The 17439-nt window shown below is 41.6% G+C and overlaps 1 protein-coding gene across 3 annotated transcripts in view; it reads right to left on the bottom strand.

Annotated features, from left to right (window-relative positions):
• PRIMPOL (primase and DNA directed polymerase) overlaps window positions 1-17439 on the bottom strand; it is a 37626-nt gene that overhangs the window by 18557 nt on the left and 1630 nt on the right. The window contains exons 2-7 of one of the 3 annotated variants that reach the window (XM_053916390.2): window positions 15739-15814; window positions 14021-14260; window positions 11775-11872; window positions 10740-10869; window positions 7054-7201; window positions 2601-2879 (exon numbers count right to left, since the gene is read on the bottom strand). In XM_053916390.2, coding sequence (XP_053772365.1) covers window positions 2601-2879; window positions 7054-7201; window positions 10740-10869; window positions 11775-11872; window positions 14021-14200 — 835 coding nt within the window. In that variant the 5' untranslated portion in view covers window positions 14201-14260; window positions 15739-15814. Of the gene's footprint in view, window positions 1-2600; window positions 2880-7053; window positions 7202-10739; window positions 10870-11774; window positions 11873-14020; window positions 14261-15704; window positions 15815-17439 lie in introns of all 3 variants that reach the window. The other 2 variants (XM_071220171.1, XM_045197237.3) reach the window with 2 other exon arrangements.

The following is a 17439-nucleotide window of genomic DNA, read 5'->3' as shown; positions in this document are numbered from 1 at the left end:
TGTCAATTATACCTTAACTAAAAAAATAATAAAATGAAGGCAAAGAAATCATCTTCAAACAAAAACATATAAATATTATTTTTAAAAAGAAAAATAATCTTCTGTCAGATGTAAACAAAAGCAATATATAAATGAAAATAAATTGGAGTTGACATGGAAGAATGCCACATCCAGAAATAGCAAATAGATTATTTGGGGGCAACCCTCCCGCGATAACTAAATAGAAATGCTGAACAAATGTAGGAAAAATAAGCGTTCGAGGCAGTGAGGACTCGTGGCGTCCGATCTCAGAGGAGGCGGCGGCACGGAAACATCGAGTGTCTCTGTCTCTCTCCGCCGTGTGGGGGAGCAACGCGGAGACCCGCCATCCATCAGCCAGACACAGGGCTTTCTGCAGAGCCGGCCCTACCGGCACCTGACCCTGCATGCCAGCCTCCTCACTGTGAGGAATTAGTGTTTGTTGTTTAAACAGACAAAAAGAATATCAACTATCTAGAACAAATCTAGCAAAAGATGTGCAGGGTCTCTATGCAGAAAATTACAAAACACTACGACGAGGACTGAAAGGACATCTCAGAGGGACAAACGGTGCTCATGGACGGGACACTCAGGGCCATAAAAATGTCAGCTCTCCCCAGGGGGACCGATCGCTGACAAGCGGATTCTAAAACTTAAATAGAAAAGCAAATGGTCAAGAACAGCCAAGACATTGCAAAAAGCAAAGTCGGAGGACTTATTCTATTGGATGTTAAGACTTAGAGAAGCTGTATTAATAACGACAATTGTGGTACCGGCACAAAAATAGATTGAAGGGACAATGGAACAGAACGTAGTCCAGAAATAGACCAAACATATTCGGACACTTGCTTTATGACAAGGATGTCCTTTTAGAAAAAGGGCAGTTATTTCAACAATAGTATTGGGGCAAATGGATCCCCACATGGGAAAAAAGTACAATTTTTTAAATCCTCACCGAGGATGTTTATTGATTTGAGAGACAGACAGACTGACTGACTGACTGACATGTGAACATGAGAGAGAGACATCAATCATTGCCTCCCATACGGGCCCCCACTGGGGACTACACCCGCAACCTCGGTATGTGCTCGGGCAGAAAAAAGTGAATTTTAACTCCTTTTCACCTAATAAGCAAAAATCCATGCCAAGTAGATTGTAGGTTCTACAAAAGATAAAAATAAGTGAATAGATAAGGCTTCTAGAAGCTAAGCAGAGCATCTCTGTGACCTGGGGATAGGAAGCACTTGTTTAACAGGGAACAAGGACACTAACCAGAAAGTAAACGTCGGTGAGTGAGACAACTGCTGTTCGACGTTAGCAACTTGGTTTATCAGACGCGGTTGGGGAGGGGAAGTGCGTGCCGCAAACACACACTGTATGATCCTAATGATAACCAGTGCATAGGCAGCCCTGACCTATGGTGTTAGAGGACAGATTAGCGGTGGCCTCTCTCTGGGAGGGGGCAGGGGAGTAGTGACCCAAAGGGGCACACAGGAGGTCCTGGTCGTCTTCTATTTCTTGTCTTGGATGGTGTGGTGACAAGGACATCTTCATTTTCTAGGAACTCACCTGTACACTCATAAATTATGCATTTTTTTGCGTTTGAATGTTAGACTTCAACTGAAATGTTGTTAAAAAAATTTTGGTGTGTACTACTAAAACTCTGAACTTTTCAAAGGATGCTTTAGGGGATGACTTCTCCGTTACAGAAGTAAAGCTGGCAACAGTGTTGTTGTATTTCTTTTAAGCAGATCAGAGACATTTCCCTGCTAGTACAGCACCCAACTTTCAAGGCTAAAGCCCTCGCGAGCCGGGCTGCTCTGTTTATGGTCTTTAACGTGGGCAGCGGGAGAGGGGGGGAATGACTGGCTGTGCTGCTCTCCCTGGACCAGCTTCCTGCTAGGCATTGGTAGTCCAACTTGGAGAGGCCGTTTTCCTGATAACACGCAGTCTGCTCACACCCAAGCCAGCAGGAACACTTCCCCGCCTATCTTGCCTGCAATTAAGCCTGCCTTCCCTGAGCCTGCACACACTGGGCCTCTCTGAGTTGCTTCCGCAGTCGGGGGTGAAAATGTTGCTTTTACAGCCTTTCAAACCACAAGCTCAAACCGCAATATAAAAACGAGCTTCAGCTTACCACGTGAGGCTAGGTGAATGGGGAGTCCTCACCGGGCTGTGTGCTCCCCAACCAGACTGAAGTCTGGTCGCCCCGTGCATTTTCAGAGACCAGAAGCCAGCGGGGCAGGAGACAGCAGGGCTGCAGAAGCCACCAGTGTCACTGGAGCTGGAGAGCCGCAAAGCTCTTCAGTGAAGAGAACGCCAGCTTTACTGGCCCACAGAGTACTGTGTTCCTACGGTGTCTGTTCTTGACATTCACGTTATCGAGTGAAACCCCTCCGCAGTGTTGGGGGGTGCTGGTCCGACTGCACTCTGCCCAGAGGCCCCGGATTCGACCCCTGTGGACCCGGCAGAGGAGCAGCCACCCACGACCACTCCTCCGGGAGCTCAGGCCAGCCTGGTGCACACGTCACTCACAGAAGTACACAGGGACAGTCTCATAGAGAGCTGTCAGTGTCACTTACCTAGATCTACAAATAGACAGTTTTTTCCTGTGGTATTCTTCACAACTAAGAATGAAAGATCAGGGCTGCGTGGCTTAGCCGGTGCCAGCCTCTCTAGTGCCTTTGAGCTCTCCCCTCTCTCTGTGGACAGGTGGCTGCAGGAAGTTCCTTGTTGAACGGGTGTTTCAGAAAAGTGGGAAAATCCATGGCCTGCTGTCTGTGGAATCCCACCAGCATCTTCCTCATCCTCACTGGCAATTAAATGAAAAGCAGGCTGCAAGATTGTTCTCACAAAATTACCTACGGGGGAAAAGTTACGATTAATCTATTCTTCTTTTTCACACACTGTAACTTAGGATCTGGGCACAAATCCACACATGACAATTTATACAGGAAGGCTGCTGCTGCTTCTTTTTCGTTGTTGTTAAAACTCAGTTGTTTTGACAAACAGCAGCACGCCTCTCCTTCCTTCCTCTTGTGCAATCCTGTACTTTCCAATTCCCATCGACGGGGGAGGCTGGTGTCACTTGTAAACAAACTGTCTCAGGAGGGAAGGCTAATTTGAGATGCCCGTGTTGCTAGCATGGGACTGAGCCTAACGTCCTATCACCAAAAACGCCACTTTTATTCATATATAAATTGATGAAAATTTATCCGCGCAATCAATGGTTAAAGAATGAAAGGGTTTTTCCTTTTCAAAAAAAATGAAATCTTGTCAAAAAAAAAAAAAAAGAAGAAGAAGAAAGGTTTCTGGGCGTGAATGGTGCTGCCAAGACAATGCAGAGACCCGGAGCACCTCCGCCAGAGTCTCCCTGAGTCAGGCGTCAGCCAGTCTCTTGGGAGCGGCCCCTCTCTCCTCCCCTGCCAGCGCCCGCTCTCCTGGGAGCTCCGGCGGTCACTGGCACCAGGTCCAGGCCCGCTCCTCCGGCGCCCCTGTAACCGCTCAGGGGATGGGTCAGGGCCTCATAAGCAAGGTCCAGAACTAAAGCAATTGAACACATTGAATATAGTTCAACATTTACTCTGAGGGCTCTGAATGTTAGCGGACCGATATCTACCAAGAATAGGCTGTGTGACAACCTGGAAGGTCTTCAAACTGTCACAACCAGTCAACCCTCTGCTCCCCAACACCTTGGTTCTCAAAGAATTCGGTTCACAACCGAGTTGTTCCCAGAAAAAATGTCTCAATTGTCTAACAAAACTTTGGGTCTCGATTCTCTGCCCAGCAACCCTTTCGTGCGGATATTTGTATATCTCTCGGGCAACAGACAAAGATTCGGTTTTCGAAAAAAGTGCTTCTCAAACAGTTTTCCAGAACAAATTAAGTTTAAGAACCGAGGTTCCACTGTATTATTTATACCACAAAAAACAAGTAATTTGGTTAAACTGCTTCATGTAAACAATACTAGAGAAATGCAATACTGTAAAAAAAACCACAAATTTAATTTTAATCTTTAAAACTGGTATGGTTTGGACTTGTCACTTTATTTACCAGACAGCTTGAACCCTTAGGTCATAAGATATACACGCTCTAAATTAAAAAAAAACTTTCTCCAAATTAAATGTAATTACTCTCCTACTCAAAGAAACAAATCTACTGTCTTAGAAAACACTAAACATCAAAGTGAAAGCAAAACACTATCCTTGCAATGATACACAGGTCATCTCGGGAAGGAGGGAGACAGCTGAATGCTGAGTGGAAGGAAATCACGAGGTATCAAAGGACAACGAAGCAACATAAAATGATAAAGGGCATTTCCCTGGAAATGTAAGATTGCATCTACTTGATGGCAGGCAACGGGCGAGAAGCCGTGACTGCAGAACCAGCCACAGGGGCAGCACTCAGGAGGCCGCCTGGACCTTCAGCAGCCAGCGAGCTAACGTGGGCGGGGTCAACCGCAAACCGCCCCGCCCTCTTGCCCTCTGCTTCCCTTTCCCAGTATCACCACCCTCACCTCATCACTCACACAGGGACAATGTCACTGCTGGAAATAACTGAAAAAAAGGTATTGATCATAGAAATTTCAAGTCCCAGGAGAGTATCTTAAGGCAGATCCAATGATACATTTGGCTAACATTCTGTGATATGTTACACTTGCCCTAACTCCCCTTTCTGAAAGGCTAACAGTAGGAACTAAAAATGTCACCAAGGGATACAATGATGCAGGGGAACTGAAGGGGAAATTTGGACTGTTCTGTACCTCTGATTTCTGGTTCTGGCCATGTGTAACTCTGGAGGAACAGCCCTCAGATGGTATCCCATTGATCAGGTATGATTGTGCCTCTCACTCTGGCTACACTACACCCCCACCACTCCCCAAGGGTCACAGACGCCTACCCCTATACCTTTGCGTATGCTGTGTCAACAGGAAAGCCTTTCTCGCCTTGGTCTGGATGGTGAGCTTGACTGAAAGCCCGGCTTGAATGCATCTGCTTCCAGCAGATATATGTAGCAGAGACTGCTCACTATCTGGCAAATTTCTATTCTCCCCTCTTCCCTAGCAACCGGTCTCAATTTTTAGCCTTGTGGTAGGAATTGTAGAGCAGACTATGAGGGATAAACAAGAATACAAGAAATATCTTGCTTAGGACTCTGCCTGCAACCCCACAGCAGGGCCCACTTAATATTCAACCATGCATTCAACAAATGTGTATTAAATGTCTACTTGTATTTATCATTGCTGCTTCTGCTGTTACATTACTAATATTATTGATAAAGGTAGTATCGTGTAATAAGCTCTAAAAATACAATAGTGAATAAGAAGCAGTCCCTACCCCCAAAGAAACATTCAATGGGACAGACCAAAACAAAAACAGGAAATTACCTTAGGAAGTGGTAAACGCTTTGACACGATAAGCCCTGGGTACTCCCTGCAACCCAGAGGAAACCCTAACCTACCTCAGTCTTAGGTTCGACAGAAATGGCTTCTCAGAGGATGGTATCTACCCTGAGTCTTAATAGACCAGGTGAAATGGAGGCACATCCATTCAGACAGCAGCATCAACACCGCAAAGGCCCACGGCTAGAGAGAACATGGCCCCACGGGGAGCTGAGCAGAGGACAGAGAGAAAAGAGCCGGGTGCTGAGATGAGGCTGGGAGCAGTGGGTACAAACCAAGCCAAGTGGGCTTTTTCCTGAAGGCAACGCGCTATCCTTGAAGGGTCTGAGGCACCCTAGTGAGATAATCAGACCGCACTAGCTGACTAAGTAAGTAAACAGACAGACACCCAGAGGTCAAAGACAGCACCACTGCTACTCGGTTAGTTACTCGGGCAGTTGGGTGGTTGGTGACACCACTCACCAACATACACGTCACAGGAGAAACAGCGAGTTCCAGGGGAGAGATGAGGAGTGTGGTGGAGGACGTGTGGAGTTTGGAGTGTCCGCCTGGGGACAGTTAATAGCAGCTGACGGTGTGTGTGCATCTGGTGTCAAGAACCGTCAGGGTGGCTGAGGATAACGTTTTGACGGTCATCCACACATACTCGGTAACTGCAGCCAGGACAGCAGATGGCCAGCGAGGTCACAGGCTGAGAAGCCAGAGGGGCAGGGACGGATTCTACAGTCACTAGCACGTAAGGGCTGGGAGAGACCAGGGAGTGGGTGTACAACTAAGCTAACAGAAAACAGGGAGAAAACGAGGGGCCCTGAGTACACAGTACACCAGCTTCCTGGCTTTTATGCCAGCCCTGTGGGGACTATGTTCATGCCTTTCGCCCCAGTCACCCCTGAAATCGTCAGACCCTGTAGTTCTGAAATGGATTACCTGTTACCTGAACTTCAGTGACTGGGCTGCTGTTTGAATTTAGGAATATCTGCTCTGCCTTGCTTGATAAACACCCAGGATTCTGACTTTTACGAACCTCAGTTTTGGTGTTCCCATTCTGCCTACCTGTTTCCCTTTGAACTGACTTCCTTTTCACCTGGGACTCTAAGTTTCCAATCCTGAAACAAATACTCTGGTTACATTTTCAGGCCTACACATGGAGGCTCCTTCTGAACCCTAGGGTGTGATGTGGAACAGTAACCAAGCCTTCCTGGATGCGGCCTGGAAACCAAGCCCCAGCTCTCAGGCACTAACTGCTAAGGCTTCCACGGAGGTCAGAAACCCCGATCAGAGGCATCACAGGTAAGACTTGAATTAGGCCTCCCGTGCATTAACCGGAACACTGTGGACCGACTCCTGTTGGCACAGACGCCAGCAGCAGGGCCTGCGTGGCCATCCCGGCCTCTACACCCAGAGGCACTGGCAGCAGGGACGCCACAGGCAGGCTAATGGTCTCAAATGTGTCCACAATAGGGAGACAGGTCCAGGAGTCAAGGTGAACCCTAAAAATGCGAGCAGTCACGTTTCATTTTTTATGAAAGGTTAACAACCATAAAACCTACCAAATACTTACAACACGTATGAAGAAAAGGAAACGACGAGCTTTTAATATAACTCCATGACTGTTTAAAAAACAGTGTACTTACCAACATGGATGTTATCTTTAAATGCCACACCACGGAGCTGGAATATTAAGTGGCGGCTAAACTTTGCATCGGTGCTGGAATCTAAGTTGAAAACATCTTTGGCTGAACAATGAACCCTGTACAATTCTTGAAGCGCTTTGCAAACATGCTAGAAAACACAAGTAAACCATAAATAATATTTTAAAATTTGTTTGAAAATTTTCCCATGAGAGAAATTCAAATATCTTGGTATATATATAACTCATTTTTAAATTTTTTTAAATTTAATTTTATTTTTCACTCCTACTTTATTTTCATTTACTCTCAGAATATTATACAATTTTATTAAATTGCTTATGTATTAAATTACATATATTTAAATTACTTATGTCTTGCTTATTCAAAATCCACAGGCTCTCAGGATTAAACACCTCATAGAATTTGAATAATTTTGCTTATAAATTAATCTCCTCTAAAGTCACAATAAAAATATTTCTTTTTAAGCATCTCTTTAAATATCATCTGAGTTAAAAAGTCATTAGTCCTCTTGTTTATAATTTTAGTCTTCAGAAAGTTCCTCGAGCATGTGGGGCCCAAATCTACCTCCCAGAAAATGGCCTCTGGAGCTAGAAGACCCCGATGCTGAAGGCAGGTGTGCGTTACAGGGAGGCAACAGCGTGGGTTAGGAGCCCAAGACTTGGAGCCGGATCGATCTGGGTTTGAGTCCTGGCTTTGCCACGCAACAGCTCTGTGACTTTGGTCCAGTGCAGACCTTACCTTCCTCAGTGGCAAAGCTGGATGATAATAGGACCTAACTTTTGGGATTGTTCTAGGAGCAAAAGAGAAAAGGAGGGCCGACAGTGCGCACAGTGCCTGGCTCACGTAACTGCTCGAAAGCATGAGCTGGGCGGCTGTGAGACAAGTCCCTTCTCCTGAAGCCTCAGCCATCTCCTCTGCAAAAAGAAGTCACGAAAAACGAAGACACTAGAACATCCAGGGTTAAAGGCAGGTGTGTGCACGGCCAAGCACTTCCATACCTAATAGGCGTGCAACAACTTGTATTTACGAATGTTGTTTTGGCACTATTATGGCGCTCCCTCATACCCTCTGATCCCCACTCTCTTCAGTAAATTCTCACTTCCTCAGAGAAGTCTTCCCCATCTACACCAAATCCCCCTATAAACTTTATTGGTTGTGCTCACACAGCTACGATTTTATGTTAATTTGCGACTATTTTGACATCCATTTCCTCTGTACCACGAAGGCTATATACCTCACTATCTGTACTCTCCTGCTATTGTAGAAATGGAACCCTGATTAAAGACCACATTTCCCAAACTCCCTTGTAGCAAGGTGCAGCCATGTGACTAAGTTCTGGCCACCAGGATGTGAGCAGAAGGAAGGAAAGTGGGAAACTTCTAAGTTATACCTTAAAAGGCAAGCAGCAAGCAGCCCTTCTCCATTTCCTACTGACTAGCTTGCGGGCTTAGGGACGGCGAGCCATCCATCCGAACCATGTGGAAAAGGGCAATGTCTTAGGAATAATAAAGCGACAAGCCTAGCCTCTAATAAAATGAGGCCACATCCAGATATTACACGAGAAATAAATTTTTATCTTCTTTCAGCTACTTTAATTTTAGGTGTTTATTATGGCAGCTAAATCTACGCCAATTTATTATCCTCCATTAGACCATAAATTCTGTGAAGGCAGAAATCCTGTGTCTTTGGGCCGACCGACATTGTATTCCTAGCACCGAGGAACAGTGACACTTAGCTGAGGCTGGAAGAGTTCTGATGAATGAATACAGTCTACTTTCATCCTTTGGAGCTGCACTGAATGTAGTAATTCTGTAGGTAATGAAAGTACTCAGAACCTCCTAACTTCTCCTTCCCAAGTTAAACTTTAAATAAAAATTTCAGTTCTTTAGATAACACGGTGGGGCAAATGCCGGCTTACAGTTGTGAGATGTGAAATAGTTTGTTCTTGTATTATTATTTGTTAATTATTGTATTATTTTCCACATGAACTGTGAAACTTACTTCTGCCCCACCGTGTATTTAAGTTTCAAAATCCAGAAGTTAAAAATAATTTGAGCAATGTTACCTGTCAACGTAGTCTTATAAAATGCTCTAGCACCAGAATTCACTCCAGGTGGCAGAGGTGGCAATCTGAACTTTGTCAGTTAAGTCATGAATCAAAAGGCATTATTTATTATCACTAGTAATTAGTAGCCAGTAATTTATTAGCCATCTGTTACTATAAGAGCTAACCTAATTTTTACCTCCTCAAGAGGGTAAAAAGGAAATGTATTTACTGGATTATATACTTGTTACAAACAAAGTAACCAACCAAACAAATTAGTTTCAATGTAATAATTTATGAAGGTTACATTAGATAAAATAATCCTAATGACTTCTACCAATACAGCAAACATGCTCAATAAAAATGATGTAAATTTCTTTTTTAAATGATGTATCATTTTACACTCATATTTCTACGACTCTTTCCACCTTTTGCTGATGTAGGAGATGAGTCGTTCAAGACTGATTTTGATAAGATAAAGAGTCAGGGTGTCTGTCACACCCGTGTTTGCTAATCTGTGTCGCAAGTGGGATGCGCACCGGTTGCGTTAGTGATGTTTCTGGTTTCTAACAGTGTGGTGCTGCTTCCTTAACAGTCTCACCCCGTTAAAGTGTCAGTGAACATCTCCAATCTTAACTCCCCGTCAGTCACACAGAGCCCACGTGATAAACCCTCCCTTACACAGAAGTGTAGCATACACCAGAAAAAAGTCGGTATCTGTGAATTATTAAAAACATAATTAAAGTTCAAAATTAAATGCACTTTAACAACTATAGTAAGTCCTCACTTCTGTAGCACACATACTAAAATTATAATCAAAGAAGACATTTAAATTTATTTTGGGGGTCCAATGACTATTTTAAGAAAACCACAATTTTTTGCTCTTACTGTTTTTTGAGGGAGGGACTTATGTATATTTCTTCTGCTTCAAAGGGAGAAGAAAATTAACATAACTTTTTAAAAACCAGTATTTGCATATATTTTTCAAATAAATTTAAAATAAAACATGTAAAGATCCAACATAATCAGCAAGGATCCTTTACTGACTCCCAACCCTGCGTCCTTCCAAAAGCCACCTCCTTCACAAAACAAAAACCGGCTTTATTACTCTCAACACCAGGAAATTCCAAAGGTCAAAGGACCGGTGAACCAAGGACTGTCGATGAGGACCAAATCGATGTGAGAAACACACTTTGATTACCCGAATGATCAAATATATACGAGGATTTCTTACGAATCACAGTACTGCATGGTGCAAGACAAAATGGTTTCCAAAATTCCTGCCAGCTCAAAAATTTGGATAACTATTTCTCATCGATGCTTTCTTACAGTTCATCTCAATACCCAGTTTTTACAGTAAAAATTACTTTGCTTAATCTTTACCAGAGTCAGCTACTTACAATGTACAACAGAAAAGTCCTCCACTGCCACCTTTCTCAAAGCTTTTTTTACTGGATATGGTAATATTATGAAATGTATGAACATAAACTAAACCTTCCTCCTTAAAGGAGGAGTAGCAAGAGAAACACAGAATCCGTATACTACATAGGTTGGATTAACTTAATGAATAAGAAGGAAAAGAGGCAGATGGATATAAGGAAAAACACCCGAGTCTGTAGTTTACCTCAATGAGTAATGCAACCATCTTTCTTCCATCAGCTCCCGGATTGGCAAGTTTGTTAAATTCCAAATCAAAATAGAGCTTGCAAACAGCATTTTCAGGAATCACTTCATAGCAGTGCAAGAGATTTTTCCTGAAATGAATAATTTATGATTGTTAGGTGTGTATCTTATACTGTTAAATCCCAGAACCTGATCTTGCATCTAAAGATGCTACGTTACCTGTTTTAATTACATGTAAATATGACAGAATGAAAACGAGGCGAGGTGAACAACTACTCACCACAGGCTTAGGGACCATGGTATTAAGAGTTTCCAACAGACAGCTCTACCAATCACATTCTGTAACATTATTAAACTGGAAAATATGTTCAACTTCATGCTGTTACTTACTCACAGATGATTGTGATATTGTGTAACACTTCTATATTTGTTTTTGGTGTCACCGCAGATTTTGTTTGAGAACTTTCTTTGTTAAGTTGGATCCCAGAATTACATATTCTTGGTATTCCCAAGAACTTTTGAATGAGAATTTTTAATTTATGTATTTTCATGAGGAAAATAATATTTTACAAATTAGTTAAAAACATTCAGCATCACCTGACTTGAAAGAGCTCTCAATGCTCACGGTTGCAGTTACATTCTTGCTGGCTTCAAAGGCACGACTTTTACAAAGATTAGTAAGAACAGATGCTGACATGGTAAGTAAAGCAGCGCTTGTGCTCAGCGAAGCCTGCATGGTCTCTTGCATGAATCCGGACAAGGAAGAGTGATGAGGGCGTTGCGCCATCATGGGCACAGGCAGTACAGACACGCAAAACACACGCACTATTTTTCCTTCCAACCCCTGGTGAGACCGTGCAATGCGGCTATGACAAGCAGGTGCCACAATCAATTCCAAGAGCAAAGGGGTAGTAACTAATGTAACTAATTATGAGCTTGAGAACTATCGAAGCCAATTCAGCCTGCGTTCGTGTCAGAAACATTACCGGATGAAGGAAATGTAACTGCAATGCGTTGCCCTTTACGAACTGCTCACCGGGATTTGTAATAAAACCAAAACTGAACATAGGTGGTTACGAGGTAAATGCGTTGTCCTTCGCCCACTTCGTGTTCCAAAGCGAATACGTGAACGTCCTTTATAAAATAAAAAATATTCAAAAATTAATAAAATGAAAATCTAAAATCAACTATAGCTGTTAAATGTTCATAAAGAACTTACTATTCAAATTTTCAAACACTGGAATGTGAACATTTGTATTAGTAGAAACAACAATAACAAGCACTAGATCTATAGTAATCAAAATATAGTTATTTGTATTTATTTTTAGTCACTCAAGTAATACAATGTTTAAGTCAAAAATAATTAGAATACTCAAATTAAAAACAGAAATATCAGTTTTCAATTAGTCTAGTTTGACTATTATAATTTTATTTGCTAGTTTATGAAATTAAACTTATTTACAAAACTACCTTAACTTTATAAATGAATGTGCTAATATTAGTAAATTCTTTAGTATACATAAAAACACGTGGTAACCAATTTTTTTAATGGAATATTTGTAAGTCAATCTTAAAAGCTTAGAGGAAGTGTTAAAATGCTTAACTTTAACAAGTAACTATAAATTGTCTTTTCAATTAGAAACCAATCTTCCTAAAATTAGAAGCTTGGAACTTGATATAACTGTTTGTGTGTGCTGCCATAAAGAGTTCCTTCCAATAAAGGAATGCCCAGTTTCTTCTCTTCCCACTTAGCCAGAGGTAGCCGCTGCTCCTATATAGGAACTAAACTTCCATTTTCATTAGTGGGAAACCAAAGGAGGACTAAGTTGCTTAACCCTATTAAAAATCTTGAGACAAATTTTATAGACTGGTGATTGGTTAAGTCCAGCAATCATACTCCTCTATATATTTTTTATGAATCTGTCAGTATTTTGATTTCTGATACCTGAATTTGGTTTACACAGAATGAGCATGAAAAGTGTCTCTTACATTTCCTAAACTATTCAGGTAAGATCTGAGTTTCTCCTTACTAGGCCAAGAAGGGGGTCCTCTTCCGAGTTTGTACATAGCATCACCGATCAGAATCACAATATATTTATGCTACATTTCACATACGCATCTTCTCATTAAACGGTTGACCCTTGAACAATGCAGGGGTCAGGGAGTCAACCCCCAGAGTCAAAAATCTGTGTGTAACTTTTGACTCGCCGGAACTTAACTACTGTTGCCTAGAAGTCTTACCAAGAACAAAAAGTCGACCAGCACGTGTTTTGTGTATGCACAGGCCCGCCTCGTTTCCCTGCACTTCACAGAGGTGTGCTTTGTAAATGAAAGGCAAGACCCTGCACCACCAGAAAGACTCCTACAGCTTTACTGAAATACTCAGTTTACGTGGTGGTCTAGAACAACACACAGTATCTGAGGTATGCCTGTAGTATATAGAGTATTCTTACAGTAATAAAGTAAGCACGTGAAAAGAAAATATTAGGAAAATTATAAAAATGAGAAAATATATTTACAGTATATACTGAAAAAAATCTGGGAACAAGTGAACCCGCCCAATTCAAACCTGGTCAAGAGTCAACTGTACTTCCTTCTATTTCCCACAGTGCCCCCAAAACAAATGATGTGCAGTACACATCTGTGTTTGGTTATTTTGGGCACTACACCCTTTGTGAGTCTAGCTAGCATGTAGCAAGCACTTCTTCCCACTGGCTTAATGTGTTAGAAATCATTAAACATAAATCCACTTTATGACTCCAAAGCACAAAAGGAGGTAAAAGAAAGATGAATACGTATGCTTTGGCACTAAGATTTAAGTTCTAGCGCTTATTAAATCTAAGCTTTAACATTTGAGACACTTTCATTTCCTACTGTTTAAATTCAATTCTCCATTCCCTAATTTCATCCTTAAAAATCTCATACTCCACTCCTTTATTTCCTTGTATTCCTATGAGTATTGTTTTAGTGCTACTCTTAAAAACTCATTCTATTATTTTTCAGTCCATAAATACGGTCACCCTTCCTCAATGCATTGCTTCATTTAAATGTCACCACAATTTTTTAAAACTAATTGGCACTAAATGTATCATTCTTTTTCATTATTCATATAAACTAAATGGCTAATGATTCCTAGGGATACTTTTCCTGAATCATGTGAGACCGAGATCGCAATTAAATCCTTTTGGTAGATACATAGCCTGAAATAAACATAAACAATAGATGTTTTTTTAGAAATCTTCAATTTCAGTTCTACAAAAAAGTAGGAAATGAAAAAATTACCTCTTTACAGCTTTTAACAAAATTAAAAGCTTGAGCTTGCCGAGGAAACAGGTTCCAGACAGGGGACGGTTCTTCTGGCTTGGACAGCCTGGGCCTGTACACTGAAGGCAGGGGGTTCCTCTCATAACACGCTGCTTGTTCTTCAATTTGCTTCAGTTTTGCTTCCCACTTTCTCTTCATTGGCTCAGAAGTACAGGGAGACGAAATCCTATCCCATGTAAGGTTTCTATCAATTACTACTAAAACAAACAAACAAGGACACTGATGTCTTTTTTAGAACATATTTTGTTTGGTAAAACTTCAAAGCTCATTTCCTAGTCTGCTCTCTATTTTATGTTGCGCCTAAAGTTCTAATGTAAATGAGACCAGAACTGGGTATTAGAAACCTTCAGACCCTGGCTCTTCCAACTAATAGTGCTGTGGTTTTGGACAAGTTAATGAAGCTCCCTGAATCTTACTCAACTGCGAAATGAAAATCAGTATCGTTTTGAATACTTTATGTAGGTTACCTGGAGGACAAATATAAGACACACGAAAATGTTTTGTGCATTACAAAGCCTCATGTAGATGTGTTTTTATATCATTGTGGCTTTTATTATAAGCATTTTACTGCATCAAGTGCTACCTTCCCCAGCTGGTGCTGCTTACAGCCTTGGCCATCACCCTGTGCTGTTATTTGTCCGGGCAGAGTTCGCGTCTAGGCTCCCGCCCTCCATTCCTGTTGGCTCTCACCTCTCAGCACAACTGGGAGCTGGGAGGATAACTCAGTGTGCGAATGGGAATTAAAATACTGGCTTGTCGTGCTTGGGAATGTGGACAGTAATCATAAGTATGACTTTAAAAAAGAATAACTAAGTCTTTACTTACGTCTGTTAATTTAATGACTGTATTTGGTGATAAGTCCATGTGAATGACTTATTTTAACTCTTGTTCATTAATGTTTTTGTTTGCATACAATGCTTTCATGTCAGCCATGCCAAGGTAAGGAGGCCAGGCAATCCTTTTCCAATTTGGGATCATGGTTTATTTACAGTGGAAAAAGGGAAGGCTTTTATAAGGCAGCATGGGGTGGGGGCGGCGAGGGGGTTTCCATTGTAGATCAAAATGACCACAGATTCTTTGCCATTCCTCCCATCAAGAAATGCCATCTCAGCCCATTCCCATACTGACTCTGGGCTTGGCCACGTCACATCAACAAATGTGAAGCAGAGGTTTAATAAGTGTTTTTGCCTTGCTCAGGGCCATCTTGGAGTCCTCCCTTGAGACTGGGGTGCTACAACTCTAGCCTCATAGAGGATAAGAGGCACCCCAGCTAACAGGCAGCGCCGATTATCAGTTACGCGAGTTAAGCCATTTTGGATTCTGCAACCATCAAAGTCCATCATGCAGGAGTCAGCCCAGGTGAGTTCAGGTGAGACCTGCCAAAGCCCCGCCCAGTCAACCCACAGAACTGAGCAAAAAAACAAAACAAAACAAAACAAAAGCCTAAGCCAGTAAGTTTGGCCTGATTTTTACACAGAAATACATTTATGTATTTTACACAGAAATACATAATGATAGAGTTTCCCTCTTCATTACTTTTATTTATGTCCTAATTTTTCTATGTAGAAAACAAATATATTGTTTTTTTTTAAGTGAAATAATAATATATACTAAAGCATTTGAGGGTAAAATTTCTATTTACCTTTGGCAATGTCCTTCCAGCACTTGTACTTCCCAAGCTGATAAATATTCTCTTGAATTTTAACAGAAAGCTTGGCGACAACACAAACTCACTTGCAAATGATATATTCCCTGGAAGAAAAAAATAGAATCACCCTAAAAGATTAAGAGAGGGTAGGAATAACATGATGTGGTTAGGACATTATTCCTAAAAAAAGACATTATTCATGGATTTCAAATTTAACTTCAAACATAACAGACCTAAAAAAGAATCTTCTCTCAAAGTTACAGCTAATACACATGAAAATTAGAAAGTATAAATCAAGAAACAAATATAACAGATATGCTTAGGAAAAGAATGCAATTTCGCTGGATTGAAGAGATGGGGCAATTTTTAATAAAACTTTAATTTTTCAATACAAAATGATATGGGTCCTTACTGGTGAATTCTGAGTATTCAATTCACTTTAATCTGCTTCACAAACACTGTAAAAATCCTCCACATTTAGCCAACCTAATTGAGAAACTGACTTTTCTTCCCTGAAAGTTAGCATTTAATAAAGCCCATTGATTACTTCATGAAGAAAATAGACACAGAATGCAATCAGATGTGAATTACAGCTCTAGTACCTAGCCACGTGACTGGTCACACTCAATGACACAGAGCAGGAAGCGTTTTTTTTTTTTTTGATTTTGTAAAAATATTGGTATGACCATGAGAATGTTTCATACTTGAAAGTCATGGAGTCACAGTAGAAGGAGAAGCTCGCTAAATGTTAAGCCCTCTCTTATTTGCAGTTGGAAGATTCTAACAGCTGGGTAGAGGGTGAGAAGACAACTGGGGCTTGGTCTAGCCCAGCCAGAGGGCTGACAGACAACAGCCAAGGCCGAGGAGAACAGGAATGCATTTGGCATTCTGGTTTTGGACGATCGTATTCTTCATCCCTATCTCTGGGAGAACCATTTCAGAAATGCTTTTAATTCCTGCTGGGGAAAGGGTTCTGTCTTTCTTTTATATAAACTGTACAGCAAAACCTTTTCACATAGGCGCTATTGCTGTTTTTGGTAACAGTTTCCAAGTTCCAAAGAAAAATATTTGCTGTATTTGGAAATAGCTGGCTTTAAGAGCTCTATTATTTATTTCTAAACACTGCACCGGGAATTTTTATTGACCATGTTTGATAGGGATTTTACAACTAAAAGTGCTCTTTCTAGAAAGAAGGCAAGCCTGCTGTAAAATAGAGTAACCGCAGTGGGAGAAGGGGCGGTGGGGAGGGAGGTGGGGGCATGACTCAGACGAACAAGCTGAACAGCTCTGGTTCCCCGAGATTGATGCCTGGGCTTGCCCGGGTATGACATGTGATGGCCTGGCACCAGGGAACAGCTGGTCCAGGGGACACAGGCCCATGACACTGGCTTCAAGGCAGATCTGAAGGCTGCCTCTGCCATGCTTCTGCCTGGCCCAGCTCTCCTGGTTTCTTCGTTTGGGGGGAGTTTTGTTTATTTTTATTTTTGTTTTGTTTGTTTTGTCTAATCACGAGCCAATTCTTATTCCCAACTCAATTCTTCCCTCTGCCCTGAGAATAGGTATATCAGTATTTCATGTTTCCTGACACATGTGTTCTAGTTCTAGTGTTCGGGAACGTTCTGGTATTTGGCAATGCTTTTTTTAATATAAGCTCTTTTATGGCCTCTTGGCCTACATTTACGCTGTTGCTCCCACTGCTAACTTATTCATAATAAAGTATGTGATTAAA

The sequence above is a fragment of the Desmodus rotundus genome, chromosome 13 (assembly GCF_022682495.2).
Source record: "Desmodus rotundus isolate HL8 chromosome 13, HLdesRot8A.1, whole genome shotgun sequence".
NCBI classification, from domain to species: Eukaryota; Metazoa; Chordata; class Mammalia; order Chiroptera; family Phyllostomidae; genus Desmodus; species Desmodus rotundus.
The sequence above is the reverse complement of the archived record's forward strand: the minus strand, read 5'-3'. Positions and strand labels throughout refer to the sequence as shown.